General features: G+C 37.5%; 1 protein-coding gene across 1 annotated transcript in view; it reads right to left on the bottom strand.

Annotated features, from left to right (window-relative positions):
• Nucleotides 1-19,950, bottom strand: part of CBLB (Cbl proto-oncogene B) — a 132,440-nt gene that overhangs the window by 59,075 nt on the left and 53,415 nt on the right. Inside the window, 1 exon segment of the mRNA XM_068694558.1 lies at nucleotides 3,652-3,798. Coding sequence (XP_068550659.1) covers nucleotides 3,652-3,798 — 147 coding nt within the window.

Below are 19,950 nucleotides of genomic sequence, written 5' to 3'. Positions count from 1 at the left end.
GGGGGATGATCACCTCCCTGCTCCTGCTGGCTAGCTATGCAATACTGGAAAACCTCACTCTATTTAACATTTTATTTCTTTTGCATTTGGCCTATGTAAGGGCTGATGATTTCCACTATCAAGTTATCTGCATCTCTCATGAGTACCATAACATTCTCTAGCTACTGACATTATCTATAAGTTTTGTAATAGCGAATCAGAAATGCAAAAGTTGAAGAGGGATTTGAAAGCCAAGAATTTGTGAAGTTATGTCAGCATACTGTTCTGATGGAGCCATTCAATTCCTTTGCTGAGATCTACTTGTTTTTTTCTACAGAAAAGTCAAAGAGCAGCTACATATGTGATCACCAGAGACTTTCAATATGCCTAGCTATTTATTCTGCTAATGAGTTCAAAGTCATGTGAACATACACCTGACTTGTTTTAAACACTAAAACAATGACTGTATTCTATGATACTTATTAAAAGCAAGCTGAATAAACTTGAGTTACAGCAGCAAAATTTTGCAGCAAGTGTCCAGACAGACAAATGTAACAAAGCTAAAAAAAACTTAAGTTCCTCATTCATTGGGGGAGAGTGGTGAAAGAAATCAGATACAGAAAAAACTCTTTAACTACAAATTGGGCTCTCTGAGACTGCATCTTTTGGATTTTATTCCTCAGCAAATTAAAGCACGTTGCTTTTTCTTTTACTACAGTTTATCCATCAGAAGTCAAGATCCGGTGAAACTTCTTATTCGTGCTCTATTCTTGAGCAGAATTCCTTACTGACCTCAAAATAATGGCTGCTGTTTTGCAAACAGGTGAGGAGCCCAGGCTTGCCCTGTAAAATAGAGATGCATCCAGGGAACATGTAATAGAGTTCCTCCCAGCACGTCGGCAGTTGCAGTATATAACTCACCAGACCTGGAGGTTTAACAAGACCCTAGGGGCCTACCCTTAGGTGGTCAGGTTAAAAACAGATTTTATCATTTGTTTGCAACACCCTAAATCTTGATGTAGGCTTTACTTTTAGGGAAGTGATACTAGCCTATTTGCAAACTAATTTGTCATAACAGGCCCATTGTAAAAGATGTTGCTAAAAGGCATACCTGCCATATATTTCTAAACGGATTAGAAGACAATTAATGTTTAAAAAGCTTCAGGCATTTTGTGTAATGAAGAGATTAAACGTAATGCCAAAAAAAACCCACACCTTTTCTCATGTTTATTTGTCATACATGCTGTTACATGCTTTACAGTTACTTAAGCACAATTAACTAAACCTGAGATAATGCCAAGGCTGCCAAGCATATATCAACTCCTCACTGCTTAGAAGACAGGTAAATAAAACAACTTCAATTTATTAGAAACCGTTGTTATTTACCTAGTCTGAAAGAGCAGCACTTGACACTGCAGAACTCAAAAAACTTCTAGGCTATACTAGGTGACCAGGTTATGTATATAATTAACTGTACATCCTAAAATTACCTTGATTCCTGGGCATTTTTGGTGCATGGATGCTTTAACACACATACAGACACACACTATAAAAGTACACACAAAAGGTGTAGGGTAAGGGAGATGGGAACAGTAAGAGGATTAGTACTGAGAATTCACATTTAAAGTTGCCTTTTATGAAGAAATTTAGATAAGCGAGAAAAAATGAAGTGTAAAAATAGGCACAGCAAGAGCTCTTGGGGCTCTGAAAAGGATTAGAAAGAAACACTCCAGGAACTGAGTCAGAAAAGAGTCAAGCATGAACAGACAGGCAAAGGTAGAGCTCATTGTTAGTTAGATAGACCGATGAAGTCGAAAAATCCTTCTTACCAACCTTGTTCTGATAATTTATTTATATGTCACAGTATCCTACTGTCTGACACCTCAGGTACCTGTCTATTGTACCAGTTTCCAAAGGAAACTAGCAGGACCACAAACTTGAAGAGAAGCGCTTGAATCTCACATAGAAAGTACAAGATAGCAGAGAAATACAAAGAGGAACGTAACAGTGAATAGGGAAGATGATGAAGCTGGTTAAGATCAGACAGCTGATAGCTAGAAACAGCAGCTTGCTGTTAAGATGTGTAAATCCAGAAGATAGAAATTGAACTTGTGATCAAGACAGCAGGGAAAGGTCATTCAAGGACAGAGCCCTACAGGAAACGAGGACCATGAGGAAATATAGATTCTGAGAGCTGCAAAGAAATGGGAAGAAAGAGAGGAAGAGAAAACCAAGACACTGAGCATAGATAATCACGATCAAGTCATTTTTTTGAACTACTTTTTTCCACTTATTGATAGATACTTGATTTGATCTTCTAAAGATCAAAATACGTAACAATTTTGAGGATAATCTGAAAATTGACATGGGCAAGACAAAACATGGGTTCCTTCCCTTTAACAAAAATAAGATTGATACAGTGACTTGATCACATTGGAATATTATCTACACGGACAAGAAATTTGTTAGAAAACTGAAGCTATCAGAATACGCTATTAAACCTAAAAGCTGGAAACTAGCAGGAGGTGTGTTTAGACTAGCAAAAAAAAAAAAAAAAGGAAAGAAAAGAAAAAAGGAAATGAAACTGTTGTAAATTCACACTGTAACATTACTTCACAGAAGTGCCAACCTACTATGCTCGTATTCTATATAAAGAATGAAAGGCTAAATTTAAAGAGCTGCTTTTGCTCAAAGCATAACAGATGGTTATGGATCCACAATTGGAGAAATTGTTCTGTGATTTGCTATGGCATACATCATGCAAGATATCAGACTTGACAACCATAGTGATGTCTCTATTATACTGTAAAATGTACAAATCTCTTGCCCCTCCCCTTTTTTGTCACAGTTATACTAATAAACACTCTGTATAAGAAAGTGATCAAGCTATACACCTTCTATTCACCTATACCTTAAAATAAATTGTTCCCTAGAAAGAAACAAAACAAGACAAACTTATAACTGTTTTATTTTATATTTTCAACATTAGATTTACTATAAGGATTTAGCCAGATATCTACAAGTTAAGTTTAACATTCATTTTATGACCAATTCTTGAACACTAAGTTTATCCAAAAACTATTTTTGATGAAAACTTCCACCATATCTCCACTATTTTACCTCTTTCTGTAACAGAATTTGGACAGAAGAAAACATTAATCACCTGTGACTATAAGTAGTAGAGATGTAGAAATCACTTCATTTGCTTTAGTGAATATTGTATTTAGAAAGTAAAAGAAGAGATAAAACATATACTGTACGTGCAACCAATATCAAACGCCTAATTCAGACTTGAGATTTATCAACTGTAGAATATATATAATACGAAATAACATGATTTGCCATGTACCTCATGAAACAATGTACTTACTCTCTTCACCCTAGAATGAAACCAATAAACTTTATGCAATCTAGTCCAATTTATGATTGTAAATACCACTGACAGAACTGCCTGTGCATTTTTATTAATCTTTTGAGTGAATTACAGCATTGCAACAAAGTTGCTAACAACGAATCCAACAATTTCAGATAATTTAAAGACTTGGACAAGAAAAAACATATAAAAGAGGTCCACCCACATACTTAAACATTATTTGAATTTTTGAAAATATCATTCATTTTAACGCTAATGACTAGAAACAATTAAGAATTCTGCAAAATGTTAGTACTTACTTGTCTCCAAAGAATTTTCTCCAGAAATCTGCAGCATCTGCTTTGGTGATACGAAAATTATCACCCTGGAATTGGCCATTTGGAAAAATAGCCTTGATTTCTGCTAGCATGTGGCTGAAGATGAGGGACAGCTTTGTTAGATTTCTCCTGTAAATATAACAAGGAAAAAAAAAAATCAAATCCTTAAACTTGAATAGGTCTTCCAGAATCTCATATATTCTGCATATTTATGTAATAATTACTGCCTGACACAAGAAAAACATTGTACTTTCAACTGAAAAGACATCATACAAATACAAATTAGTAGCTTGTGTTTGCATGCACTTCTGAGTACATAGTTATCACAGGCCTCTATGGATACGAAGAACAAAAGAAAAACCTTTAAAATTTATTTTTATATGTGAGATCAAACCTATTTCAGTCCAGGTTTCTAAGAATATAAGCACATCAGAGGACTGGGTTTACTCTCCTTTCCTATGGCAATTTTACTCTTTTTATTCTTTCCAGCTTTTCCTTACTGGAGCCACTTCCTATTCTCCTTTTACATGCCTTTTCTTTAGTTAAAGCTTGCTTTCAATTACCACTAGCATTAGAAATAAAATCGAACTTTTTATTTTTATTTTTGCTATCAGTTCACTTCCATAAGCTTTTCCTGCTTAGTTCATCAAAAAATATTTGTTTGCATAGAAAACCCATTTAATATAGTAAAAAGAACATTGTATCTTTAAACGCAGATGAATCTTTTCTGTGGAAAAACCTTGGAAGATGGTGGAAAGAGGAGATGGAAGAAGGAAAGGTGAAGCAATCTTTATAAAAGTTTCCTTCTAGAGATTTCTTAGACCTTCCTGGCAGCCGCAAAGGGGCATTTTCCTACCTGATATATACAACAGACGTCACCACCCAGGAGACCAGTTTCAGATTAAGAATTTTTATTCTTATGATCTCAGGTACTACCTCACAGTGCTTTAAAAAGTTTAATAGTAAAATAATGCTTATCAATCACATAATGTGAAATTGCTTACATACAATATTTTAAATAAATTCAAAATTATTCATAAGTCTCTAGCCATTTTAAAAGATTAAGATTCAACTGATGTATTGTTACACACACACATACCAAACATCTTCCAGAATATGTAGAACAGAGTTTTCATGCTCAAAATCATTAAGCTAGTATAATGGATATCCTGCAATCTTCCTAAAAGAACTCATCTTAATACTGAAGTAGTAATTATTTCAGCTAAATTTGTGTACAACTCACAATAGAGATTCCTGTGGAAGCTGTGTTGCAAATTTTAATACAGGTTTTGCTACCAGAAAAGCAATGATAAAACCAATTATTTTGAAAATATAAGCAATTAAAAAAAAAAAAAAAGAGTTTGATGAATACACTCTCCCTCCTCACAAGATTCAGAATGATTGTAGGACTAATTCTTTCAGTCCTTTAATTCCTCCAGTAAAATCAGATGTCTGTAATTATGATGCCCAACTGTTCCTTATTTTCTGGATTTGTTCCTTGCTATCCCCCTTCCTGTTTCCTTTGTACTTTAATTACCCACACATGTTCCTTATTATTTTGCTCCTCAGAAGTCAAGCCTGATGCACAGAAAAGGCAACAGCTATTTTAATGTGGCTTCATCAGCCTGCCCTAGACCCTAGATCAGGCAAAAACCCTTTCTGTACTCAGGACAGATGAACACATGATTTGGCACAAGTTTTCACAGAGCTCTCCCTTGGCTGGTATGCAATATGTCTATGTTGTCTACATTTCCAGTTTACTGTGCTGCAGGGGTGCTTTTCAGGTACGAATCTGCATAGTTAGCTATTACAAAACTTGCTGGATTTGTGAGGCTTCAGCCTTGTAGCAAGCTACAGGATGAAGTCACATACAGGTTCCACCTCGGATACCTTCCCCACACTGCCTCCAGAAGGCACTTCCTTGCCTGGAGGAGGGTGTGTGTGCGCCTACGAAACATACCTGCATAGTACATAACCAAACCCACAACTGGCAGCAACTCGCCAGCAAATGCACTGCACAGACATGCTGGGGTTGTATCTGAACAGCAAACTCTGTTTGCACAACGCCAGTCACACAGAACATCAACAAACTTCTGTTTCGTGATTCAAGTTGGTAAAAAAAAAAAAAAAAAAAAAAAAAAGGAACGTCAAGAGAAAATTATCTTGGTTTCTGTTTGTATCAACAAGAAAAAATGTTTTAATGTCAAACTAAGATATCTTTCTTTCATCTGACTGCAAAGCTGAAACTTGACAACAACTAGAACCTTATCTGTGCTTGGACATACACCATAGCACGTATAAATAGCAAATTCTTGATCATTTGTATATATGATGGCAGTTTCTTCCTTAATTTTGATTCTTGATGTACCTGATGATTAACTCAAGTTTTTCTAATATCAAATAATCATAAATTGCTGTCTTAACTTTTCACTTAACTGTTTTTCTTCAGAATTGTAAAGCACGTGCTGCTGCACCATTTTTGCTTGTTTATGTTTACATAGCACCAGCTCTCAGTAACTTACTGAGACAGGCAAAGCTCGGTGATTTTCAAAAATTATACAAGGTGCAGAGATGAGACCATCAGGAAGGGCCACTGATTCTCCCTACCTGTGCATTTCTCTCTTCTGACAATGTTTATCCATTCAGGCACAGGTACTCCTTGTGCCCTGTGGAGGGCTTTCCCAGGGCATCTCAGGAAGCACATACACCTCTAACCACTTGCCTGCTTCTGAAGCTCCATCCTTTAAGTGACTCCTTTTTCTCCCCCCCATGTAAAGACGGATCAGTATCAAAAAATCTCCAGCTTATTTCCCATGCATAAGACAAGGTATGCAAGTTCTATATATATATGGAAAACAACAACTCAACTCATCAGTTCTGGCATCTCAGTGAGCAATCCTAACAGAAGCCAAAGAAATGGTCAGTGTGAGCCACCTATTTTGGGTCTCTGACACCACAAGACTAAAGAAACCAATCCTGATCAGCTCAGTTGGCATCTCTGACCCTAACACAGGATTTTCTTCTCACACAGTGGACTGTTGCAGTAGCAGAGGGATGATGAGAACACAACCTCATATTGGCAGTCATGTGGCACAGAAGAGCTCTGATGATTCATGCTCTGGAGTGACCCTTTTGACTCATTAGATTCTAGCAGGAGAGAAGCATCTTAAGGGATCTTATTGGAGCAATACCTCGGGGAAAAAAAAAATCAATTTTATAGAGAAACAATAGGTTTAACGCCTAAGCAGCCAGCCCTCAGGTTTGCAATTATAATATACTTTATAATATACTGAAAGGCTGGAGCAGCTTAAAGGTGTGATTTCTTCCTCAGGAGTGTCATACCTGGTACAGAGTACAAACATCTCTTTGACTTCTGTAGAGAGAATGGATTTCATACTGAGGAGAAAAATCTTATCTTTCAGAACAAAATCAAATAACACTGCCCCTTCATAGCAAATTGAACTGGGGTGGTCCTTCTTCACAATATAATGGTTACTTTGGTAAGATTTAGGAATATTTTAACACTAAATAATAGTATATCAACTGAATTTAATGTAACAGATAATGTAGCTCTCTCCCATATTATCTGCAACATTTTTAACAACCGTTATTTGATGTTTTTCCTAAGCCTGAATAGGCTTAGCCTTTGCTAACTTACTTTTCCTAACTCAAGCTGATGAATACAGTTCAACCCCCTGGTAGAACTTTATTTCTGAAGTACCAGTTCTTCAGTCATACTCGGTTACTTGTTGCCAGACAAATGCTTGTGCATCACAGAGCTACGATAAGAACAGAAGTTGCATATTTTGGACAGTCTATTTAAGGCCAGCTGAAAACTTTGAAACCACCCCAGACAAGATATAAAAATGAAAGATCACATTTGCAGTTGGTACAGACTGGCAAAGGTCTACTGATTTAGTAAAGATCTTTTGGGTAGTCAGAAGAAAGGTGCACTTTCTTAATTTCATAATTACCCTGCCTTGTGGAGTAATAAAACAACAGCAAGCTTTCTGAAATAGAGGCAGTGAAGCCTGAAAACAAGAATCACGAGTCTGTTCACTTTTCCAGTGAACTAATATCTTCTGAATCAATTTTCTCTTTGATTCAGGGAGAGAGGGCAGGCTAGAGATGGCTGCAACAATCAGGATTTCACAACAGAAGGAATTTTCAAATACCCATAAATGCTGTAAATTCAAAAATAAGACTCAGTAATGGAAATATTACAACAACCTGGCCCTAACCTGATCAACAACAGAGAGGAGTAGAAGGTCTAAAGCAGTCCTACCCTCCTGGATCTATAAAACAGGAAAGCGAGGCATGACCGGCATGCAGTAACACAGATACGTTTTGGCTGTGTCAACTTTCTAACCACTGCATGAAAGCTAATTTTACTTTTGGAAGGCAATACGGTCTAGCAAACAGAACTGGATAGGGAATTAGGGAGTGTCATTTCCTTTCTGCCACTAGCCTGATTGATGAGGTGGGATGAACACCTGTGTCCTGCTTTTTACTGCCTGCGTATGAGGAGGAATGGAGTAAAATATTCTGAAAGTTCCTAACTTGGAGATCTTCAAATAAATATGGTTGACAGAATCAACAGATACATAAATATGCACAGAAAAACTTACACCTGAGTCCTGGATCCTTCGTAGTTACTGGATTTCACAGACTATAACCAAGACAAATTAATTTTTAGCAATCTGTACTTATATCTCACACACAAAAAATTGAAAATGCAGAAATATCGTATGTGTATATCACTTCTACTTTCATGCTTTTAGCTTACTACCTACCATGAAAGTGATTATTTGTATTTTGCAATTATATATATTTTTAGGGGGAAAAAAAAATGCACAAGAAAAAAGTCAGTCTGTCCAACTTTGCAGTTGTTACTCCAAAAATAAGATTACTGCTGGGTTCCCTATTTCACTGCATTTAACAAGTGTCTAATCTTTCTGCTCCCATTCTGTTATATAATAAACAGTGCAACAACTTTCCAAGTTCATAATATATCTCAATGGCTGGCACCAAAAAAAAAAAAAAAAAAAAGGCACTCTTCTTTAGAGCTAGGATCAGATCTGTTTGGCAGTTAGGAGTATTTTCCAGATAGATCTGACACAGAAGTAGACTAGTCTATTACTAAATAAAAGATTATTCTTCTACAATTCTTACTCAGAATACGTGGACAAAGACAGCTCTGTTAGCTGGCAAAACCGCAAGTTGTAATTGTTTATGAATCAAGATAAAAGAAAGTTTGAAAAGCCTTCAAAAGGTGAACTGTTGATTTTAACTTTTAAAAATCCAACCCCCCCCCTCAAAATATTAAAGCTTCAAAATCCAAAGCATATGTACAGAGCTCATTTCACCTAATTAGTTGCATTTAAAACAGATTTCTGATCCATATGCTCAAGTTGCAGTAAAATACAGGGATCCTACAAAATACATGCTACTAATTAGAACTAAGGGAAAATAGTCCTGTGATTCAGGCACAAGAGAGGGACCAACATACCTAGCTCTTCCACTCTACTGCCTGAGAGATGAGTATTTATGTTTTGTGCTCCAGGCTTCCAAAATATTTCTTATTTGTATTTTGCCACCACAAGGAAATGCATGGCTGTCCAAAACTGCTCTTGACAGATTATATTTGTGCCACTAACTAAAGACAGGCAAACAGGCAGGAACGCACTAAGTTTGGGATAAATCACCTCAAAAAAAAAAAAAAAAGATGAAAAAACATGAATTTCAGAAGATCTACAAAGAGACACAGATACATGGCTAAAAGGGATACATGCAACTAGCAGCTCACTCGTGATAAACCAGTATAACCCATACTTGTTTATCCCCCTTCCTCTCCCAGAACTTCCCCTTTCTCAGACAGTAAACACAGGAATTAAAAAACAAAAATGCTGCTGATTTAGAAAGTTACAGACGTAGAATACAGTCATCTAGTCTTAACAAATGATCTCTCCTTAACACTTCAGAAGCAAAGGAAATTGAAGGTTCCTGTCAATAAGCCTGCAGAGAAAAAGCCTGTCTACCATCATACTTGGCAATTAGTTCAACTCTGGATCTGTGCAATAATTATTTTTAAACGCTATATAAGGACAGAGTATTGTTCAGAGACCAAAGTATATGGGACTATTCTTGGGACAAAATATTCTTGGGACTAAAAATATACATGAGCTGTATTTCCTACTTCTGCCACTGACTCATAGAAGGAATGTAGACGAATGACTGAATTTTGCTATGATTTAGTTTCCTCACCTGCAAAGCCCAGGAAAAAGGAAAAAAAAAATAAGGAAAAAACAAACAAAAACATTCTTCAGTGTGGGGAGGTTGAGCCAATGGTTAAATTCATCATGTACTAAACATGAAAAACAAGTATAAACTTGTAAGAAATCAGCTGTACACAACTACTACTTAAATCCTGAAGGAGCTGAGCTTGTCATGTGTAGAAAAACATTACCCTTCCTCATGTCTTTCTCATCAGCCCTTTTCTGACATATACCAGAGTGTTGTGCAAGTCTATTGCAGCTGTGCTGTTCAGGATGTACACCAAAAGTAAAAAATGGCAAACTTTGGGTAAGATTTAGGGAAGGATGTTCCAGAACACAAAGAAAGCTGATGATAATGTCACCTTAAGCTTTCCTCCACCTTTTCATTTGCTTAAAAATCATTTCACTCAGATATACCCACTTCAACCAGCATATTTGAAAGACCAGAGAAGGGTGTCAACATGAAAGATAGGTTGAATTTCTCAAGAACTATCTTTCAAAACTGCTTATCAGCTTTTGTTGCTTCTGCAGTATGCATTTTCTTCCCCACTTATGCAAAAACAATGACCACAGCATAATTTAGTAAAGAAAGCTGAATACAAAGGAAGGAAGATGCACAATGTTCCTTCAAATCTAAGACTCTACAAGCTCACTCATTATTGTCTCTAATCTTTCATTTACGAACTACTGTGGCATTGGGCCTGCCAACATCTCTTAAGGAAAACTCTGTCCAAGGATTACATTTGGGTTTTGCTGAACAAACACTCCATACAACATCAATCATGAATAGCTCTCCTGAGCTGGGCTTCACAGCCCACATTTAGAAAAATCTGCTACTTCCAGATCAGTCCAAAGAGCTGTTATCAGGTGCACACAAATGTCTCAAGGTACTCCTAAGTCTACTTAATCTGTTTTCTCACCAGTGCTCAGATATACTGGGTAACAAACATATCCAATGAAATGAGAACACAGAGTGTTAGCACAAATTAAAGTAAGAAAGAAAATGCAGTCTGCATAAAACAGAAGTTGGAAAAAAAAAAAAAAAAAGGACAAATATTGTGCTGCCATGCTGAAGATTTGATCATTTTCCCATGAGTAGTTATTATCTTTAATTACTCACACAAAATGACAACAGAGGTAAAAATAAAATAAATAAAAAAAAAATCTAGAGGATGCTACTCATGGAAATAAATTTGAATGAAACTGATCTGAATATTTACAAGAATAAATACTTTGTCAAGTATCAATTCTATGGCATTATAGGTAGTAACACAGGCTCACAGCTAACAGATTTTACTATCAAAACTTTTAATTGAGCTATTATATCATCCTGACAAACCACAGGATTTAACATACCTGATCGGACATGTACAAAGATATGAAATAAAACTGGACATGGGTTGGTTTGCTTTTATTTGATAATTTTATCAGTTGCTTTTACACTTTTCTTTCACTCCTCAATATAAACGCATGATTTGGCACTGTTCTGCTTCCTCCATCCTCCTGAAGATATCTTTGTCTATCAAGATCCAATGTTACTAATTTCACACTGAAAGTGTGAATGCCAAAAAAAATAATGCCAAAATCTGCATCTTTAAACAGAATTGAGGTTGTTACAGAAACCCCAAGGAACAAGGCTAAGTCCCTTTTTTGAAAAACTGAATTATCTAACTGGACATAGAAATATGAAAAAAACTTTTAAAAGAGTGAGTTAGTATGAAGCACAGAAGACGTGATAAACATACCATCTTCCAGAGTTCTCTTTAAGTGGAAGACTTCAACCACTTTGCAAAACTAAGCAGTCTGTTAACGGCAGTAAACATTTTGAATTCCTTTGCAATGTGAGGTCACTATGATAATTCAAGTTATCAGTGTACTGGAAGTACAATTAATAGCATCTACAGGTGCTAACATTTTACCATATAATCATCACCCTGACTATTCTTGTGAGGATTATTTGGTTTGGAGAGCACAAGCACAGAAACGGGCTGGGCAGACAATGAATTGAGCCAGCAATGTGCACTTGCAGTCCAGAAAACGAACCACATCTTGGGCTGCATCAAAAGCAGTGCTGCCAGCAGGGCAAGGGAGGTGATTGTGCCCCTCTGTTCTGTTCTCCTGAGACCCCACCTGGAGCCCTGCATTCAGCTCTGGGGCTCCCAGCACAAGCGGGACATGGATATATTAGAACAAGTCCAGAGGAGGCCATGAGGATGATAAAGGGGCTGGAGCTTCATCCTGAGGATGAAGCCAGGCTGAGAGCTCCAGATGTTCAGCCTGAAGAAGAGAAGGCTCCAGGGAGACCCTATAGTACCTTCCAGTACCTAAAGGGGGCCTACAGGAAAGCTGGGGAGGGACTCCGTGTCAGGGGGTGTAGGGATAGGACAAAGGAAAAAAGTTCTAAATTTAAAAGGGTAGATTTAGATTAAATGTTAGGAGGAAATTGTTCACTCAGAGGGTGGTGAGGCCCTGGCCCAGGCTGCCCAGAGAAGCTGTGGATGCCCCATCCCTTGAGGTGCTAAAGGCCAGGCTGGATGGGGCTTTGGGCAACCTGGGCTGGTGGGAGGTGTCCCTGCCTATGGCAGGGGGGTGGAGCTGGGTGGGCTTTAAGGTCTCTGCCAACCCAAACCATTCTGTGATTCTACATGTATGTTTAACCATGCCATAAATAAAGCATTTCCACACCAGTCCAAGCAAAGCTGCATGCAAGAAGGAACACGTGTGCATGTAGAGCAACTTGTATTATTCTGGAAGGGATACAAGGCTGAGCTTGGCACAAATCCTGCTGCAGTCACCAGCAGCAGCCCAATGACCAGGGATGGCAAAATGAGGTACTAATATGACTACACGGTTACCTGCTTGACAGCAATCTAGCATGAGCAAAGGAAAGAGTTTTAGTTCTGTGTTGTGATTAATCTAGTTCACTGTCATGCAGCACCAGGATATAGCACGGGTTCCGAGATGCTAATACCAACAGAGCAGGCGTGCCCATGTAGCACCCTGAATATCTTAGTACACAGCTTTTCGTGTTATCCAGACAGCACATCATTGATTATGTTTTCCTTTTTTGTCTGCAGTGTGTTGTTTTCTTACACGGAAATAGTCAAGAACGTGTAATATAGGCTTGTTCTTTTGGAACTTTCTATTCATACTTTTATTACCTTACCTTAAAAGAACGATGATGTTGATGATGTTATGTTTTCAAAGTGAAATAAATTAAAAAGACACTTCACATAAATGAGTATCCTCAGCAATAGGCAATATGAATTACCTAATTTTACAATCAAAACCTATTCAATTCTGCACCAGTGTAGTTTTTCATGTAGTCAAATCTTTCCGGTTGTTAAGCACTCTTCTAAAACTTTTTCAGGCTTACTGAACTTACTTTTCATCATGATGAATGACTGGAGAAATACTGTAATACAACCTAGCTATTTCTGAAAACAAAACTGGTAATACATTTTCCTGACATTAAGAGGTTTTTGCAAACTAATATGCATGTATGCATCATTCATATCTATCATTCTTAAGTACCTAAATCCAATTTGGGTATTTAACAGGAAGTGGTCTTTGGGTCATACATGCGTCCCAACACGCTAGTGCAGATTTACACAAATTTGGCCAAATGATTAAAATGAGGGAAATCTTATCCAAGAAAGCCCAAAACAAAATTCAAAGTTCTCATCTCCTATGGGTGACTAACCCACATACGAAACATTTGCAGACAGTAACTGAGCATGTACTAACTTGCAGCCTGTGGATGCTTGCTAAGTGAATATCTACCCTACATTCAGGCCTACCCTGGCAACAATCCCACCAAATAATAACCTTTTACACCTTACCTAGAGACTATAACAATGTACAAATACAAAGGGGACCAACCATGATCACACAGATAATGTTAGTTCTGGTAATTCTGAGATCCTGACTTTGTCATTTTACTAGAGTGCTATTCTGATACAGATAAGGGATCTGAAATAAAGTTTTTAAAATAACCTAGCATTCCCTTTTCATACATTAGTAGTATAGAGAAGAATCAAAACTGCTGCATTTGGGGAAGAGGGTGTTTTTTAAACGAAAAGTTTTCATTACATACTGTACATGATTCATTACATCCCATATATGATTCCCACTGAGTACAAGTCAAGACCTGCAACCCTCCAATTCTATTTCTTCATAGATGTATTTTTCACGGACCTTCAATAAAATATGTCAAAACAGTAATTTTTACCTTAAGCCCTGAAGTAAGATTTCCTGTAGGCAGACACTTTCATTAAAGCATTGTAAGAACTGTCTGTTGGAAAGTCATGTGGAAGCTACAGAAATCATGTCCCCTGTTTATGATGCCACTCTCTAATTTTGAATGCAAGTAGGCAGGAAAACATATGTTAATCATCTTCACAACTACTACTATTGTAGAAAAACAACAATTAACTGGCCTCTAGGAATTCAGATAAAATTCATTTTGTTCTGTTTGTACTTCTATTGCTGTTACTCTGATGGGGATGTTTTGTCATTTTGCTGCTCCCTGAAACACTCTCTTAAGATACTCACGAGTTCCCTCACTTAGATATAGAAAAGAAAGACAGCATATTCATGGGATGTAGTTTGTTACATGAAACAGAACTGGACATATATGCATAATTTATGATGTGCAGACAAATGGAGATTACTTAAATCAGTATTCACAGATCTTAGAGTATTGACAAATTGCTTCCAAATAATACACTTTATTTTACAGCTGGCACAAGATGACCTATTAGCTACATACTTTCAGAAATCATGGTATTACTACATCTGTATTTTAAGTTCTCTCTTTTTTTTTTTCTTTTTTTCTTTTACTGGACAGGAAAGATTTGCCAGTAAACTGCACACACAAGCTGCCGCATCAGAATGATTCATAGTGGGTTGTTTTTCACATGGTCTAAAATACATGTTATTTACCAGAATGAAAGTCCAAGCAAGAGTAAAATATTGCTAAATTACACACTGAAATATAATAATCATGCTCCAAACTACATCTCAAGTAATTCCTAGAACTAAATGTTATTGAGTTCCTATCAAAGTTATAATAAAAATTCCCATTTCCTCAGATGTACTTCAATCAAATCCACTTGAAATCATTCATTGAAAAGGATTTAAACATTACTTAGTGCTGAAATGCAGCCTGTGTGGAAGATTCAGTTAACAAAAATCTGTTGCATAGCAAAGCAGTGTGACACTAATGCGCATTGCATGGAAATGTACAAAATACGACTGCACTGAAAACACAAAAGTACTGAAACTGTCTTAGAATGGTGACTATGTTTCTCCAACTGGGAGAATATAAAGAGATTTTCTATCAAAGAAGAGTAACTTACAATCTCTGGCCAAAGCCATAAGCAACACTTATCTGCTCCCTTCACTTTCTTATATACCCTGAACGAATCAATCCTCCTGCACATCAGGAGCATCCTTAAACCATTTGAATCCAGATACACCAGGTTATGTTAGGAGCTCTATCTGTACAGAACAGCAAGGAATGAAAAGCTAATCTTACTATCTTACTAAAACCAATGCTTACTATCTTTTTTCCCCTTTCAACCTTAATCAGCATATTTTACATTAATGCCTACATTTCTAAACATGAGTCATTCCCCAGTGCTTTCAGACAGCAGTAGCATTTTTGTACGTGGCCACTTCAACATGGACCACAGTCAAAGGTTTTAAAGAAAACTACGTAGCCACAGCCTAAGAGGGAAAGTCCCTGCATGAATAAATAATCAGGCCATAAATACTGGAAGCACAGGGTAAGCATTAAGGGTCTGTGCTTGAACTGGAGGGAAGTACCAGCTGAGCTATAGAGACATCTGCTCCGTTCAGCATATTCATGGGAAAACAGTGAGCGGTGAGGTGACAAAGTTGGCTGATTACACACAGCTATTCAACGGCTATCAGGCTGACAGCTAACTTCTAACAGCTGTGGAGTGACTGCACAACAAAGTCAGAGAAAGTTCAATCCACGAGAAGGCAAAATGATGTACTGAAAAATAATCTCAACCTGATAAAAAAAAAAAAAGGCAGACTGAGCTGACCGTTACCAGTCAGAAGACTTTGGATTATGATCGGTAATTCCATGACAGTATCAACTCATCGCTTATAAGCCATAAAAAAGCAAATCAAACTATCAATTATCAGAGAAGGAATAGAGAACAAAAAAGAAAACATAATTATGCCACCACGTAAAATAAAATCACAGACACCTCTTAGCAAAACAGATGTATTAGAGCTGGAAGAGATACATCAATAGACCATGAAGATTATCAAAGGCTTCAAATTTAGGGGAAACTGGGTGTGCTAGATCTCTTCAGCTTGGACAAGGAGCCACAGAGAAAATACGACAGAGGCCTCCAAACTGCAACTGCCATACGGAAGATGGATAGAAGCACACTCAAAAAAAAAAAAAAAGAGAGAGAAAAACACTTATCCACAGAATATGTTGCTTAAGGACACTGTGGAGGCAAATTTAAACAGGCTTGTGGGATGAGAAAATAACCAGGAAGAGCAGCTTCACAGCAGGTTACTACAGTAACCGAGCATAGCTGGATCAGGAAATCCCCTGAGCTAAAAATGGCCAGATGCTTGAAGACTGCTGTGGAAATGTAGTATGGTACAACATTTGCCTCATATATTCTTCCTTAGGTGTCTGCTGATGGTCATTGTGGAAATCAAGAATGACCGCACTGATTTGGATTAAGGGTCTGTCTAGTACGGTACCCTATGTTCTTAAGCTCACTTACTTCACTTCTTGTACCAGGTGATTGCACAAAACCATTATGCCTGATAACTCAAAATAATTTTGGAAGTCTTGGACAATGGAAACATCTTAAACAATTGTTCTTTCACACCCCAAAAATTTACAAGTTGCCTAAAACACAGACTATGTCACCAGCGTGGCTGCATGCTCCACTAGGAGGGTGGCCTGGCAGGGTTCAGCATAAGGAAAGGGCAGGGAGAGGTGCAACACGGCATTAGGCAGAGATCCGGACAGGTACCGGTGCCACACAGGAGCAGAGCGCTGTGCTTTAAAATGGCAGGGGCAACAACAACCTAGGTGGGCACATGCTGACACGGGGGAAGTGAATAGCATTAAGAGAGCTGACAGCCAAGTTGAATCATAGACATCTTCGAAGATAATCAATGTCAATGGTGAGAGCCAAGCAAGACAGAGTTCCAAACATTAAATCAAGAGGCTCAGAGAGGGCACGAGTCCAGAGCGTACAAGAACATGTTACTGTACCACAAAGTGAAAGCATCAAAACTGACCAGCAACACAAAAACCTGTGTTACCCATAGCTAAATCTCACCACATGCAAGCTATCGAAGCAATATACATGAATGTGATCACAACTGGAAAGAAGATAGATTCAAATTCCTTCCACTTCAAATACTTTTTAAAAGCATGGAAGTTTGAAGAGTCACACCCGATTTTCACTCCCCTGAGACTAAAAACTTGTGCAGTTCTGCCTAGCAATGAAGTTTACTTTGCTACTTGCAAAAGTAAACACTGTCTGTGATTATGGACTCTTGGAACTATCAACCAGCCTCTCAAAACAAATTGCTTTGAAAGAGGAACATAAAACTAAGGACAATAGTATTTTTCCATCAAACACCCAAGCATTCCTGCTCTTGCTAGCAAGGCTAGTAAAAACAAAGAAAACAGCTGACACATAATTCACATCGCAAGTTGAAATGGAAAAAAAATAGTCCTCTGGATACTAAAAAAATCCAGCTGTAAGTTTCTAAACAGTCATTTTTCATGAATCATCTTAAAATCACTACACTATATCATCTGACAAATTCTTTATATCTTCTTTAGTTTGCTTTAGTTTGTGGACCCAATGCTTCACTTTCTCTAGTTACTTGAATATTGTAGCTAAATTTAAAAATATGAATAATTAAAAACAAAACAAACAAAAAAGAACATTTCAAAAAAACTGTCACAAAACAAGCATATATTATAAAGAACCACTGGGCTAAAAAAAAAAAAAGTTAAAAGCATATCCCCACTTCTGATCCTCAGACAGGCACGTTGGGATAGGAAAGGAACATTAATTTCCAAAGTTTTGTATTATGAATAATAGGAAGACTGTTTAAATTTGACGTGTAGGGAATGAGAAATCAAATATAAAAGTACATTCCTTCCATCTTTGGAAAACCCAGCCCACTGGCTAGCATGGCAGATGGCCCGCTGAGGTTTGGCAAGGTTCAAGACGTCCGTGACAGAACTCTACTTGATGTGGTACGTCTGTTATTAGAAACCACTTTCACTCATACGAGCAATTTTCATCCTACAGAAGTGGTATCTGACATGAACTGGCTGACAGAAATGCTGTTGCAGTTGTAAGTCATATCTGAATTATTATAACAATTACTTGTGATCAACAGCTATTGGTGATCTTGCAGTCAAAGTACAAAGTCTATATCTGCTAAAGAGACTGAAACGAACTCATTAACAAAGCAGGAAATATTGCAGCTGTCAGTGAATACTCTAAAGAAGCTTGTGCAGTCAACTTCAACATCTCAATCCCTATCAGCAAAAAGGCAATATTCTGGAGAGAGCTCTTTGTGCTCCTCATCCCTGCACAGCCCGTCCTGTCACTGGCCAGCTTTCAAAATTAAAACTTCTTCCCAGAAAAACAGGCAGGCCCTGTACACCAGTTTCCACCAGAAGTCCCACAGTACTTCTTCACTCCTCCTATTCCCTAAAGGCTGAAAGTAAATTCTTCCTACAGCTCCCAGAGAGGAGAGAGGAAAGGTGACAGACAGACAGGAAGGGGGGAAGAGAAGAGGCAAAGGCCAAATAGTTTTCCTGGGGTTTCTTGCTTCCCACCCACCAAGCCGCATTCCACAGCTCCACAAGGGATAACCCCTTCTTTAGGATAGAAGATAAAATAGTATCTGACATACAGCATTTCCTTACAAAATGCTCGTCCATGGAGAAGTCTGAAGCAAAACATGAAACATGCAGCATGTTGCACTCGTGCTCCTACATACCAGTCTAAATCCTACCAGATCACAGTAAACATTTGGGAAGGGAAAGAACCATACTTCATGTTAATATCCCGAACATACAAAATCCTCAAATACTTCTCTGAAGGGCCAGAGGATTAAAAGGACCGGCTGGTACGTCATAGTGACTCATTGCTTAAATCCAGAATATTAAAATATTAGCCACCAGATGAGACTTTTGCCATCAATGATATTAGTTAAAAATGAAAGAAAAGAGATCTAAAGAAGGTATTGTGAGAAAAACAGCAGAAGATCTATAATAAGAAGCAATTCAGAATGACAGAAATTATTTGAAGAAATGAAAAATATTTTTGAAAGGTAGGGAGTAAAGTGCAGTGCTATAAAACCCTTCAAAAGGTATTTAAAAAAAAAAAAAAACACAAGAGAGAGAAGGATAAAAAGATAGAAATGCGAAGTGGAAAATAAATGCTTCTGATTTTTCCTTAGGAACTTTATAGGTCACATTTTCCTCTAAGTTTAGTCACCTTCATTTCACAACTGGCTCACTTACTAGTTGCACAAGACACATGACTAACAAGGCAGGGTAAGTTTTGATTTCAATAGATAAGTATTCAGTCAAAACTTACAAGCATGTAAAGAACAGCTCTCAGTTTGATTTTTCCATTTCTTGGTCTTTCTACAGCCGTGCTGCAAGGACTCCAGCAATACTAGCAAAAAATGCACTGTTAACACTAAGCAGTTGATCAACAGGATCCGAAAGCAGCTGTACATAACCTTCTTGGAGAATATGAAAGTCATTTACTTCCAAAAGCAAGCCCTTAGCATATCTTAGGAACAATGTAAGTAATTTTGAATTGAGACTGTGCCAAGCAGCAGTTTCGATTTGCAATATTTATTCAAAGAATCACAACTGTGAAAATGAGAAAGTGTTTTCCAAGTATCTAGTTCCAAACAGTCTACTCCAGCTTTACTTAGTGTTTTTAATAAGAGGTTT

This window comes from Anas acuta, chromosome 1 (genome assembly GCF_963932015.1).
Source record: "Anas acuta chromosome 1, bAnaAcu1.1, whole genome shotgun sequence".
NCBI lineage: Eukaryota > Metazoa > Chordata > Aves > Anseriformes > Anatidae > Anas > Anas acuta.
The sequence above is the reverse complement of the archived record's forward strand: the minus strand, read 5'-3'. Positions and strand labels throughout refer to the sequence as shown.